We start from the raw sequence: 15340 nt of genomic DNA on the forward strand, positions 1-15340 counted from the left end.
CACACACACACACACACACATATATATATATATATATATATATATATTACTCTTTGAGGGAATACATTGTGTTTGTATTTATGTGTTTCTGGGTTCTGGGTAGTGAGTGTGTCATTATAGGTGTGTAATTGAAACCACAGACATAATGTGTATGCTGCTTTTTAAAATTTGTACTTAATGCTTCATCTTAAATATATTTAGATCATTATAACTGCTTCAGAATAGATTCTAATCATTGCACCACATTTTGTAGCATGAATGCATCCTAAGTTAATTTATTTAGCTCCTTCTCTAACAGTGAGCATTTGAGTGCAAGCACAATTACATGCCGTGATAAGTAATTCTGCAATGGCTTGCTTGCTATTTAGCCATCATCCTAATATCTGACCATTTTGCCAGGGTCAAGGATTCTACATTGAATTAATTTTTATGGGTAAAAATATTATGTTTTACTTTTACTTCATATAGATGAATTAATTTCAAACATGCCATTAGCTGTTACTATTACATATTTTCTACATTAATACAATGAGACCTGAATTACAATGAGAAATAAAAATAAAGCCAACAGTAAAATTAAAATGATTATCACAATCAACTCGTTTTACATTTTAAACAATAAAACTATTCTTGGCTAGTCATTTTAAGTCTAATTCTCAGTGTGATTTTAATTTTTCAAATTTATTTTTAATACTGTTAACAATAATATATAAAATATAGTGAGGCCTAGTCACTTATTTATAGGTGATTCACATTAAATAGAAAGGCTAATTTTTGCTAAGAAGTAATCATTAAGTTTAATTTTCCAAAATATGAATTATTTTACAAAGAAGTAATCACTGAGACTAATTTTTCAGATTAAAATACCATAATAATGTGACATATGTTATAAAGGAAACTCTGATGTACTTTAAGTAGGTTATAAGCTTTTCACTTTTCTGTTAGGAATGATTTCTGAATCTACCAGCACTTTTTAATAGTTACCCTAAGCCTGATAGCATGAATTTCAAGATAGTCTCCAAAGCTGATAATACAAACTTATATAGAAAATGATGTAGAAAATGATGAGGGATCTGCATCTTCAAACACAGAAGGCACCATGGCCTTTTACCCTTCCAATCTAGTACTTTGATACTTTCTTCACAAACCAGTTTCATTGATTCAGTTGAAACCCAAGAAATGAGATTTTTTTTTTTTGTTGAACCAATTATTTGGTCAATGTAAGCATGACCAGTAAGTTATATTTCTATAAACATACATACCGTGGATAAGACTAGAAGTATTTTTGAATCTGTGACAAAAATTAGACCAAATATTATGGAGAAGTACTGTCTTAAGACTCTTCATTAATGATATTGAAAGCATTTTGACCAACCATTGGTAGTTCATAAGATATGAAGTAATCTATTTAGAATGTTAGCAATAAAGTGAGTAAAATGTTAAATTGAAACTAAAAATATAATGTGCAATTTATTTCACATTGCTATTAGAACCTCTGGAACTATAGAGGAAGGGTGATGAAAATATAAGGCAAAAAGTCAGTGTTTATTTCTGTCATTAACTTTTAAATATTTATTTATTTATTTTGTGTGTATGAGTGTATTACCTGCATGTATGTAAGTTGTAAGTGCCGCTGTGTTGCGCAATGCCCCTGGAGGTAGAAAGTAGACATCAGATCCCTGGAGCTGGTGTTACAAAAGGTTGTTAGCCACCATGTGGGTGCTGAGAATCCAACCCCAGTTCTCTGCAAGATAAGTTAGTGCTCTTAACTGGTGAACCATCTGTCCAGCCCCTTTGTCATTAATTTTGATGACCTTTCTAAGTCAATGAACTTTTTGCTTTGGTCATCATAGAAAACCTTACTTTGTCAGGTAACAACCCAATTGTCCTAACACAAGTGTACAGCCTAGAGACCAACAGGTTCCTTGTTTCCTGCCTGCTCACTGGGTTTTGTGCACCTTGTTTCCTTATGTTATTTTTCTGTGATTTAATCTTTTTCTTTGCTTTTCAATGGCAGCCCGAAACATTTGGCTTGCAATCGGCAGGGGGGTGTGTGCCCTGCAACTGCAATTCGTTCGGATCAAAATCATTTGACTGTGAAGAGAATGGGCAGTGCTGGTGCCAGCCTGGAGTCACAGGAAAGAAATGTGACCACTGCGCCCATGGCTACTTTAACTTCCAAGAAGGAGGCTGCACAGGTCTGTAAGGGAGGCTGAACTTGTACATGTTCATTCTTGGATTTTATTATCCTGGCTTCTGTAAGGGTGTGTTGTATTAAAGGAAATTCATGTCGACAGAAAATGCATGATACCGAATATTTAAAATAATAAACATGTTAATTTTTAATAGTTAACAAATGGAATGCATCACAGCCTATAACCCTGCCCTACATATAACTGTGCTTGCAAGTATTGAAGAACGGTCCATCAGAAGACCCCAATCCTGATGTGTCCTGCTGCCTGTGTCCTCCATTGTGGGGACTTCTACACTTTGAAAGTCAACTGTTAAAGTTCTCTGGTATCAATGTAATCTTAGCGTAAACTCTGCTTTCACGCAAAGACATTTTTAACTTTTCTACTGAAAAACTGATACAAGGATTAAGGAAGTTAGTATTTTCTTTGGTACAAAAAATATGTTTGTACCTACTTTTAGCTGCCTTAACAACTATGATGTTTTGGCAGAGAAATAAATTGGATCTTGATGTTTGGTTCATGGGAAAATACAGAGAGGGATTTCTGACTTGATTTCTTGAGGTGGTATTCTATGTCCAGCCAGAGCTTTCACATAAATCATGAAGAAAGCAAAACACTAGTTATAATCCAGGTGAAGTTGAAGATTGAATATTACCCTTGATTTACATACCTCTAGTTTAAAACTGATGCTATTCCAACAATCACAAGGTAAAAATTCACCTTTGTTCACTAAGTTCACGGACCTGGCTGCTGCTTCTGTGCTATACTTTCAGCACTATGCTAAGATTTTTGAAATATTATCATTCACAGCTGTATCAAATTTATGTGAGAATCAGTAAGAATAATATTTTTAAGTATTTAAATTACCAGTATCTTTCAGAGATTCTCCAGAATTTTCAATAGATGTTTTTATTATAAAATAAGAAAGTTTAAGTTATTTGGAATGTGATCACTAGAGATCTGCTATGGATTTGTACGCAGTCTCTAGGCTAACATCTGTATGCACTAAAAAATTATAAAGAAGAGCTTAAAATATTCTGTTCTTTAAGTATAATTCTCAATAACATTTTAACTTTACATGAATTTATGTGGGGTATTATGCATTCAAAAAGACCTGCTAGCAGAAGTTATTAGTGAAATCAAGAATGTTATTTAAAATTATGAAATGGTGAAAATACACCAAAAATATAAACCTAATAGCATTCTAAACTAAAGAAACAGAAGTGAGAAAAGTAGATCAGGAAGGGTGAGATCGTAGTTGTATATAAATTAATTTTCTTGTGTGTGTGACTAAATGCCTGAGAGAAGCAACTTAAGGAAGGGTTTGTGTTAGCTCAGCATCTGAGGATATGGTCCATCATGGCAGGAATGGGAGGTAGATGGTTACTTTGGGTCTTCAGTCAAGGACTGGGGAACGAATGCTGATGCTTGGCTTGTTTTCTCCTTTCCCTTTTTATTCAGTCTGAGACACTAGACCACGGGATGCTGCTGCCTGCATTCAGGATGGGTCTTCCTCCTCAGTTAAACCTCTCTAGAAACACTCTCACAGACATGCCCAGAGGCATGTCTCCAAGGTCATTCCAAATCCCATCATAAACTGAGAGTACACCTCCCACCAAACCACCTAGATTTTCCTAGTGGCTTTATCAGTAACTAATTTTATGACCTTGACTGTGTGAGTTGACCTTGCTTTCCCTCAGCAAAATTCATCTATTAAGTTAGGATAATAATAGCATCTGTGGCACAGAGATTCATAGGAATTTGTTGAGTAAATGGCTTTAGAATGATGACTGACCATCAGTGTTACATGTTTCTTGCCATTTTCCTTATTCACATTTTGATGGTTGTATACATTGTGCTTTGGCACAGAAACCCAGTCTTTGTTCAGGTTTTCTGGCTCTGTGTTATGATTACACTGAGGTTCTACTTAGAGCATTTCTATTTGCAAGTAGTGATTCACACTGTTCCAAAATACTCCATAGCACATAAATTTAAACATAATGCTATTTTTCTTCTTAACGAATGCTGCATATGAAATAAATCCATTGCTTTAAAATTAACAACAATAATAACAATAACAAAACAATGACCATAGACATTTATTTAGTGTTTACTCTATGTCAAGTATTGTGCTAAGCAGTTTTCACAGCTTGTGTGAAGTGCTCTGAGCAAGGATAATTGTGACCCCTTAAAAAATGAACTTAATCAAATACCTAAATGGACTCAATTAAAATAATTTAATCATCATTTAATCAATTAAAAGCTTTTTTGCAACAGTTATCTTGCATTTAAATTCAAGTATTTGGTATTTCTTTTCTTAGAGTCATGACTTTTAAATTAAATGCTGCACTTAAATATCTTTTAGCAGTTGGATCAGTAGATAGTAAGTGGGATGCACTACTAGTTGGGCACGGTGCTGACGATCTTCTTAAACCTATTTTTACATCCTTTGAGAAAGTGTAATAGGAAATACACACCTCCATCTATCATTCATAGTGAGGAAAAGGAAAAAAAAGCATTGAAAATCAAGCACTAAATCAGGCAGTGAAGAAAATTTGAAATATTTCTATACTGACAGTTTCAATATGCAACTATTTTTAAATATTTGCATAACTTGGGTATACTTTTTGTGATTTATGACTATACACAATGAACTGAATTTAACAAACCTGTTTATTGGGTTTTATTGAAAATCAGAGTATTATAATGAAATAAAAATTAATATTTACAGCAAAGAGAAAATATTCACAAATTTTAAATTCACAAACAAAAATTTTGAATTTCATAGTATCTGGGCCTAATATATTCTAGTTAAAAGGAAATTTGATAGCACAATTTCTTTCCTTAAAATTAACAGGAAAACTAAAAATATTTAACTTTTGAAATTATGAAATGAAACACAGCACATATGATGGAACAAATTCTCTGTGAAATAGACTGTACTAAGTACAAATGAGTCAGATAGGTTTATTTTCAAAGCTCCAAACAGGTATAGAAAATGGAAAAACAACACAAATCACACATTGAAAACTCCACATTTTGTATCAAGTTCCAACCTGTCTCTGCCTCCTTATCTTTCCCTGTGAAGCTTGTGACTGTTCCCATCTGGGTGATAATTGTGACCCAAAAACTGGCCAATGCATTTGCCCTCCCAATACCATTGGAGAGAAATGTTCTGAGTGTGTACCCAACACCTGGGGCCACAGCATCGTCACTGGCTGTAAGGTGAGTGGACTGCTTTTTTTCATCTAGTCATCTTCTTCTAATGTTCGCATTTGGTAGAGGTCTACAGTTTCACATTTCAGCCCTGAATTATATCACAAAATTACAGAGAGTTATCAAAGAGTATTTTAATGTTTTGTTTTTTTAAAAAAAATTATGTATGTGAGTGTTTTGCCAGCATGTATGTAAGTGCATCTGTGCATGCTTACTTGGTAAAACTGGCAAAGAAAAAATATTTGTAAACAACCTAGTCATCCAGATTTTGAAGTGTCTTTCTATTTCTGATGCTCAGTAAGGATGAGCTACTTGGGGTCATCTCTTGAAATCTATGTTCAAGGGCTGGAGAGATGACTCAGTTGTTAAGAGGACTAGCTGCTCTTACAGAGGACCTGAGTTCAATTTCCAGCATCCACATGGCAACTAACAACCATCCATAACTCCAGTTCCAGAGTAATCTGACACCCTCTTCTGACCCCTGTGAGCATTGCATGACATGAATCATTGCATATATGTAGGCAATACACTCATACACAGAAAATAAAAATAATAAATAAAATATTTTTTTAAATCTATGTTCACTTTTGGTAACTGATGAGCACTGAGAGGGGCATAGTCAGTCTCTTTGAAGGATGTAACTATTGATAGGTTAACCAGACTCCAGTGGATGCACATAAACTAAAGGACATTTGGGGACACAAATTATACTCTGTATGCCATATATTGAGAGTTCATTAAATTGGGCAGGATAGTAGGGGTCAACATGGACAGAGGACTTTTAAAAATCTATGTTCACATTTGTAATATATTAAATAATTATAATTCATATGATTAAGTTTAAAATAACTTTCCATGTTTTTAAAGCTTATTTATTTAAAGTGTGTGAGTGTATGTGTATGTATGCATATGAGTGCACATGTGGAGGGCATACATGTCATGGTGGCAGGATGGAGGTGAGAAGACAACTCTTGGGAGTCAGTTCTCTCCTGTCACCTGGTAGTGATCACCAGGAATCAAACTTGCATCATCAGGCCTGCACACGACCACCACAGTCTACTCATTGACTCATTGCGCTGACCCTAAAATACCTTACTTCAGCCTTATGACTGCATAGCCATGAAGAGATTAAGAAATACTTAACTATGAAGGCTTAGGAGTAGCTCAGTCAGTACAGTGCTTGCCTCACAAGCTGGAGAACATGAATTTTATTCCCACAACCCAAGTGAATAGCCTAATTAGTGAGCCACAGGCCCCAGTGAAAGATCCTTTCTTAAAAAACAGGGTGGATGGCTCTTGAGGAGAGGTTAACCTCTGGTCTCCACATACACCTATAGACCGAAGCATGTGCCCAATCACACACCTTCACATTCAAAGAAAAAATTTAACCATAAAGACACCAAAAATAAGTTCTGATTATTTTAACATTAGAATTCTAAGATCTGATTATTACTATTATAATTATATTATTATTATTATTGTTATTATTATTATTATTATTATTTTGTCTTTTTGAAGCAGGGTCTCCCTGCAGCCCCAGCTGTCCTGGAACTCACTATGTAGACCAGGCTGGCCTTGAACTCACAGAGATCCACCTGCTTCTGCCTCCCGAGTGCTGGGACTACAGGCGTGCACCACCATGCCCGGCTAAGTTCTGATTATTTTAACATTAGAGTCTGGGAAGATTTTTTTCACCAAATATTTGGGCAAGAAGAGACATTGTGTGTGTGTGTGTGTGTGTGTGTGTGTGTGTGTGTGTGTGTGTGTGCCACTTGGGAGAAATAACAGTCATGAGTAGGAACAGGAGTAGCAAGGTCCCTGGTAGCAGTGGTTATGAAAAGTAAACGGAGTGATGGAGTGGGAGGCAGATCTGGTCTGCATAGAAGTTTTCTGTAGCGCTGCCTGCTGTAGATCTGAGAGTTGAATAAGGCAGTTCTTAAGAGTAAGACTGCAGAGGAAGTATCCATTCTCTGTGGTGGCAACGACACAAAGAGAGATGGTACTCACTTGGGTAGCCAATGAGACCCAACTTGGGAGGCAGAATCTGCAGTTCATTTAAATATGGAAAACAGAATATAAAGATTTGTTAGGGACAAAAGATAGCAACGATGGAGAAAAGTTATTGTAGGTACAAGAGAGCCACTACTGCCTCCAGGCTGAGAGAACAATGAAGGACCTAAGGCATGACTGATATTCCGATGTCTTAAAGGAAGGTGTAGCTGCCACAGGAATGTACAGCCTGCTGGTAGCCAAAATGTGACGAGTTTGTGGACAAGTGCTCCTCTGTAGAACCTGCCTGCCATCTTGGAGCATATGGACACCCAGGAGCTACTGAGAAGAAATGTCCTGTTCAGAATTGTATGATGGAGACTAAAGCTGTTCAGAAAGGGGACTGTAGGGAGATCGCAGCCTAAAGGTCCAGCTGGGATTGGATCTGAGTCTCTGGCTCTTGTGCTTAATAATAAGATACTAATGGTGTGATGACGAACCAGAACCCACAATGGAAGCATCCTGTACCCACCAATTTGGCTTTATTGAGCCCTTTCAGAATCCTCTTTGACTAAACTTAACATTCTGCAATCAGACCATAGAGAAATATCTCCATATTGTAGAGAGTATTCCACAGTATCACAAATCAGGGTGGAGTGGAAGCTCAGCGACTGTAGTTTTTTAACTGGTAGCTAGACTCTAAAAATGACTGATGCCGAGAGTCTAAAAGACATGATGGAATGCCACTTGACATTTTTATTAAATTTCAAGGAACTATGAATTCTACAAATCAAGAGTGGAAACCCATAAAAATAGACAAAAAAAGACAACTCATGAGGAAAAATTGGAAATAAGTGAGATGAAATAAACTATTTAAGAAACAATGGTCTAGTTAAAGTATGTGCTGTTGGCAAAGTCTTAACAGAATTTTAACTCTGTGCAATAGGAACTTTTCTATGGAGAACAAGTCTGAGGCATAAATACAACAAGAAAGATAAAGCAATGAGGTTAAAGAACACATGCAGCTATTAGAGGATTAGTATGCAGCAACTTTTAAGAATTATAGCTGATCATGAAGAATAAAACAACCAGATATACAAATCAAAGTCAAATATGAAGAAATGGATTCTGATCTGAATTTTATATAAAGTTATATTCTCAAAGTAAAAGAACTCATAATATTCCAGTGAATAAATGATAAAAGAGTTTCAAATCTCTTAAAATTCTAGCATAGAATTATATTAGCTAGGTAAACAAAGCATCACTTGTATAGTCAAAGTAAGGGATATAGTTAGGAGTGAAGCATCTCAGATCAGTTTTCTGTAAAACTAAATGTCAACCCAGTTTACTGTGCATCACTCCTCTTCCAAGCCTTCTCTGCATTGTTGTGTTCAGATGTTACCCCTTGTGGGTTATTGCATTCTCCCAATGCTTACTCCTATAACTGCATAGTTATAGCTCTCCCTTTAGCTATGTATTTAATAATCTTCCTCCACTAGACTTCAAGCATGTCTCCATGCAACTTAAATGCTACAATAAAAAATTATGAGAAAATAAGCTTTCTTGAAGTTTAATACATGAGACAAAATGCACTTAAAGAAAACCATACCTAACTCCTCTCCATCATGAAAAATCAAACAATGTGGGTGGATGAGATGGTTCAGTGTGTAAAGGTCCTGCTCCCAAGGCTAATGGCCTGAGTTCAATAGTTCAATCCCCAGGCCCCACAAGGTAGAAAGAGAGAACCAACTCTTGCAAGCTGTTCTCTGCTGTCCATATGTGTACCTTAGGGCACACACACACACACATACATACACACACACACACACTCATACAAATGTACACAATTAATAATAAGTAAATAAATAAATAGTTTAGAAAACAGGTGTGGTAGCATATGCTTTTAATTCTAGTACTCAGGAGGCAGAGGCAGGTAGATTTATGTAAGTTTGAAGTCAGCCTGGTCTACATAGAGAAATCCAGGCCAGTTGGACCAACATAGGGAAACCTTGTCTCAAAATACAATAATTATAATAATAATTTAGAAAAACAAAACAAAAACTACCTTTTTCTTATCATATCATTTGTGATTCTGGATCACCATATATTTTCCTACATGCTAGAAGCTTTCTAATGTTTATGCTCACTAATGTGTCCCAAAGGACTAAATACCAACAGTATAAAGCATATTATAGATACATGATTCATATGTGTTTAGTGGGAACTTAGAAGCATTGGGATTAAAATTTTAAGGTGTTTCCCATGCAATTGTGTGAACAGTTGCTGTTTATCTCTCATTCACAGGTTTGTAACTGCAGTTCAGTGGGGTCCTTGGATTTCCAGTGCAATGTAAATACAGGCCAGTGCAACTGCCACCCAAAATTTTCTGGGGCTCAATGCACAGAATGCAGTCGAGGTCACTGGAACTACCCTCACTGCAGTCTCTGTGAGTGTTTCCTGCCTGGGACAGATGCCACAACCTGTGATCCAGAGACTAAAAAATGTTCCTGCAGTGATCAGACTGGGCAGTGTACCTGTAAGGTATGGGCTACTGAGGTGCAGCAAGGAATTCCCTTGCTCTGGATTCTGTTGCTGTTTTTCCTTCATTCACTGTTCATTATTCGTGATTCATTAAGGAGCACAAACAAAAGTCCAATGCCAGGCACAGAGATTTCATTGATACATTGTGACTGGCAAACACAGAGATAAGCTCTGCTTTTTCAAGAACCTATTTTGAATTCAAACCCAACACCCAACCTTGTTTCTAGTAAAAAGAGATGATATCATTTCCACAGTGCAGTGAAATTGTTTTTCTTTTATATACCTTTCCCTTAAACAAGAATAATCTGTAGATTGGGTCAGGGAAGGCTTTTATTTAAAGTCTTTGCTGCCAGAACAAAAAATAAAACAAAACAAAACAAAAAAACAGCTAATAACCAAGGTCATAATAAACCATTCCTCCTAAAGTTAATCTGAAATCACTCTACACTGGAAATATATTTACTCCTGTGGAGGTTCAGTAAAATTCCATCATGTATAAACACTGACATTACAAACAGTGACTATGTGAAAATTTCAGCCCTCATTAATACTGTTAAATGATGTAGAAAAACAGCCAATTAAAAAGGATAAGAAGGATTTTTGCTCCTCACATATTCCTGGGAAAAAAAATCAGTCCCAGGATAAATGTTGTTAAAACTGTGTCATAGATAGCCTTTCGAGATAAAGTCTAAGCAAAGAAAGCCAGGCCAACAGGATGATGAACTCTGGGGAGCACTGGTTAATATCATCCTGGGAATTTAGAGAAATGACAGCCTCTGCCATCAAGGACCCTCGTCTAAGCAGGGTACAATGCAGCATAGCTCTGTATTATAAGTATAAGTATGGTTATACACTATATATATAAGTATATTGTAAGTATGATTATTCTTCATGATATATGTATGAAATTATATATATATATACGTACATACGTATATAATAGCAATCATACAGTGCAGTTTTAGTCTCCTCCTTGTTTTTCACAATTTGGCATAGCACCACTGTCTAGTCATTGATTTAATTTACTTTTGAAATTCTTTTTTTTAATTTTATTTATTTTTTTATTTTATATGTATGTGTGAATTGCCTGCATGTAGGTAAGTGTACCTGTGTCGTGCAATGCTCACAGAGCTCAGAAGAGGCTGTCTGATCCCCTGGGACTGGAGTTACAGACAGTTGTTACCTGCCATGTGGGTGCTGGGATACAAACCTGGATCCTCCGCAAGTGCAGCCAGTGCTCTTTAACTACTGAACGATCTCTCCAGACCTGGCTTAGTTCTTTTTTAAAAAATACTACAGAAACAGCCAAAATTTTAATTTGCATGTCTCCCTAATCCCATTCTTCACTCTTCTTTCCCAAAGGAACCCAGGTCTTCTGCAAGAACAACCAGTGCTCTTAACTGCTGAGCCATCTCTCCAGCCCAACTTTTGAAATTCTTATTGCTAACCAGAGAGAGTTGTAGGAAATGTGCTGCTTAGATTTCAAAACACAATACGCAATGTCCTTCATAATAGATGCATTAATAAATTAAGCAACTTTTTAAAACCTATAAAATCCTAACAGTATCATAAACTACAAATGCCATTTGATGTAGGAGTCTCAGACTCTGTATTCTTTTGTATTGCTTCACTAGAAACATGTTACTGCTATTTGTCCTTAGGTTGATTGCTCCCATCATGTAATGAACTTTGAGAGACATTCTTCTTTCTTCAGGTGAATGTGGAAGGCGTCCGTTGTGACAGGTGCCGCCCTGGTAAATTTGGATTTGATGCCAAGAATCCACTTGGTTGCAGCAGCTGCTATTGCTTTAGGGTTACCAGTCAGTGTGCTGAAGCGAAAGGGCTGATCCGTACGTGGGTGAGTAAGAAGCTGCTGAGCCGTGTAATGGTATAATGTTCATTCCTGCTGGTATCTTTTAGTCAGGCCCTGAGGAGTAGTAGGAAATGGCAAAACATTTAAGCAACCTTGTCCCCTGTGCACATTATAAAATGGTAAAGGCACTATGTGCCATTAGGCAGTTGGCACAGATGCCTTTTTAAAAAACCTTCCTAAAAGATTGTTCCCTTATTGTTGATATGGAAAGAGATATGTTGCAAGGGAAACATGGTGCTCTGGCATGGGAAGAAGCTGTGTTTTGAGGAGTGAAGCCCTAGAGGATGACTGCTGACATCTACTAAGCAGCCATAAAAGCCAGAGCGAGCATTTGTTCAGCCGGTCATAAGAAATCGTCCATTTGGGGCTGGGAATGTGCTTGCTTAGATTTTAATTTTCCTTTAACTCTTCTGGATTTAATTTCTACTTCTATTAGTGTAAAATATTTCAATTTTCAGAAATTATAATTTTTTCATTATGTGAACTAGTTCAAAGGATTTATGCCCTACTGACTCTACCTACCACGTCTCAGTGAGAACACCTTGTCAGATTGGAGACAAACATTCATCAGATACGTAGTCATATTTAGCTTTAAAGAGATGCCCAAAAGACTCCTATTCAGCTTCCTGCTGAATTTTGACTCCATACAGGTGACTCTGAGTGATGATCGGACCATCTTGCCCCTGGTCGATGAGGCCCTACAACACACAACTACCAAAGGCATTGCTTTTCAACACCCAGAGATTGTTGCAGACATGGAGAAGGTCAAGCAAGATCTCCATTTGGAACCTTTTTATTGGAAACTCTCAGAGCAATTTGAAGGAAAGAAGGTAAGAATAATTCTGAATTCACAAATGAATAAAGTAAAATGTGGTTTTGGAGTCAGGCCATTTGGAGGTTTACCTAAGTCATCACTCTTTATTCTATCCTGTCAGTTGACAGCCTACGGAGGCAAACTCAAGTACACAATCTATTTTGAGGCTCGGGAAGAGACCAGCTTCACAACATACAAGCCTCAAGTTATCATTCGAGGTGGGACTCCTACTCATGCTAGACTTATCACCAGACATGTGGCAGCACCTCTCATTGGCCAGTTGACAAGGCATGAAATTGAAATGACAGAGGTAAAGTCAGTAGTTGTTTGGGGCAAAGATACCAGTGGTTTTACATTCAATTTTATCAGACTGGTTTTCTTTTCTCCTTGTTAACAGAAAGAATGGAAATATTATGGTGATGATCCTCGAGTCAGTAGAACTGTAACCCGTGAAGACTTCTTGGATGTACTATATGACATTCATTATATTCTCATCAAAGCTACTTATGGAAACGTCATGAGACAAAGCCGGTAAAGTTGATACAAAATACTTAAGTTAAGGTCTTGTTCTAGGGTCTTTTAGGGAAGGTCAGAAAGGCCTCAGACAAGAAAGTTTTAAAAGAGTTGATTTGGTACCCTTGTGATAGAACATAAGCCAGGGGGTCTACTAATCAATCACCTGACAGAAAATACCATAATTTACTAAAAAAGTTAAATAGCACAGGAAACTAAGGAAAAGGGTGAAATATACTTACTTATATTAGTCATGTTAAGTTTAAGATGTCCATAACAATTCAAGAAGGCACATATTGTAGGTCATATATAATTAACTCAAATGCTGTGAATGTGAAAAGATTACTGAGAAAATGACCTTGAAACATCAGGGGAAGGAGGCAGGCCCAAGGCAGTGTTATCTCTCCCAACCATAAACATTCTCATCTGGCCATCACAGTGTACCATATATTATGTTCGTTTACTATGGCCATCATGATGTGAAACAGTTGAAGACAGAAACAAAACCAGAAAATCAGCAAAAATGCAGATGACATCAAGGAAGCCAAATTGGAAACACTTCAGGGGAGCACTCAGTGCTTTCATATGACTCAAAAAGGACAATTAAAATTTGGATCACTGAGACTGACACTTAGTGCCACACTGGTGCCATTCACAGTGTCAGTTTCGGTGTCTTCCTGGGTCAGAAATAATTTCAAAGTTTTAAAGAATGAACGGGGCACAAAGAAACTGATATTGAAAGTATGCACCACTGTTTTCTGTAACTCTATAAAAGAATAAAATGATGTTGTGTCCAAAGTTGAGGGGTGTTCGCATAATTTCTAAAAGAAGTAAGCATGCTAATTGACTATGGGAAAGAGATTGATAGCAAGAAAAAAATCATAAGAATATAGAACAGGGTCAAGTGTGGTGGCACATCCTTTTAATCCTAGCGCATGTACTTGGGAGGCAGAGTCAGATGGATCTCTGTGAGACAGAGGTCAGCCCAGTCTACACAGTGAGTTTCAGTTGGGACTACAGGAAGACCCTGTCTCAATAAAAAGTATATAGAATGAAAGAAATAAAGAAGTCTCCAGGAGACATAGATCTGTTTCTTTAGTAGAGGAGTCACTTATCCAATGAGATGAAATGAGGACTTAAACAGATGAAGCTGAGTCTAATACTGTAGACATAGAATGTTGAGTTGAATTCATTCACTGGTCTCAATTTCTATTGTATGTATTTTTCTCTTGTGTTCAGGAAAACCATAGAATCAATATATGTTTGTAAAATAGTCTTATGACAAATCAATAGACCAGGCTAGGGAAAAAGAAAAATATAAAACTTGTCATGGTCAAATTAATGAATCTAAAATTTTCTATATTTCAAATGTTTCTGCTGTGCTAAGCATACTATGTAACAAAGAACTTTCTTAGTTCAAACAGAAGATCCATATTGCTTTTTGATTGATGAAGGGACTTGCAGAAGAGTAAATCAAGAGCCAAAATTCACTTTCTCATTTTTATTCCTTTGGTTTCTTTGTCATAGTCCTCATCCACAGGGATGAGTTTGTTTTATATAAAAATAAAACGATATACAGAAAATGCTGCTACCTGTATTTTTAATTATTTTAGAATAGCAAAGGTACATCATGTATAGAAGCAAAGCAGGTTTCCTTTTCACAGATAGGCAAATAGATTATTTTCAAATTCTTCCATGCTGCAGGAAGAGTTGGGGAGTTCATAGAGCGTTTTGTTAGTGTAACTGACAGAAACAGCATTGGCATTCATTTTCCATTACACATTGCTTTTCCTAAGCCCCGTTACAAGTTGGTTGTCAGCTAGCCAAGGCAAGAAATATGGCAGATCACTAGCACTTCGTTATGTAAGACAGTGGAATCATGACAAAAGGTATAAAGCTTTCAAATAGTCAGACATAACCACTCATCTTTACTGCCGCACAAACCTTAACAGTTTCACAGGCAGAGTTTAAGAGTTGTATATGTGGTCTCTGGTTTAGTGTTTATATATTTTCATCAATGTTGACGTTTTCATTTTTCTTGGCTTTTATCTGAACTTTGAAGAAAGTAACTCCTGGGTTTCAGTTTTCTTAACTGGAAACCACATCCTCACACAAGCAAAGCCACTGTACTTCCATCCACCCACCTATCCACCCTTTCACCTGCCTGGGACCCCCTCATCACCTGAGACTACTCATGGCAGA

General features: G+C 36.7%; 1 protein-coding gene across 3 annotated transcripts in view; it reads left to right on the forward strand.

Annotated features, from left to right (window-relative positions):
• The window catches only part of Lama2 (laminin subunit alpha 2), a 679163-nt gene that overhangs the window by 447346 nt on the left and 216477 nt on the right, over nucleotides 1-15340 (forward strand). For all 3 annotated transcript variants that reach the window (XM_008827821.3, XM_029560968.1, XM_029560969.1), the window contains 7 exons: nucleotides 2018-2198; nucleotides 5281-5417; nucleotides 9702-9938; nucleotides 11653-11796; nucleotides 12462-12641; nucleotides 12747-12935; nucleotides 13023-13156. In XM_008827821.3, the coding sequence (XP_008826043.1) occupies nucleotides 2018-2198; nucleotides 5281-5417; nucleotides 9702-9938; nucleotides 11653-11796; nucleotides 12462-12641; nucleotides 12747-12935; nucleotides 13023-13156 (1202 nt within the window). The remainder of the gene's footprint in view (nucleotides 1-2017; nucleotides 2199-5280; nucleotides 5418-9701; nucleotides 9939-11652; nucleotides 11797-12461; nucleotides 12642-12746; nucleotides 12936-13022; nucleotides 13157-15340) is intronic.

The sequence above is a fragment of the Nannospalax galili genome, unplaced genomic scaffold, assembly GCF_000622305.1.
Source record: "Nannospalax galili isolate Female #2095 unplaced genomic scaffold, S.galili_v1.0 scaffold53, whole genome shotgun sequence".
In the NCBI taxonomy this organism is placed as follows: Eukaryota; Metazoa; Chordata; class Mammalia; order Rodentia; family Spalacidae; genus Nannospalax; species Nannospalax galili.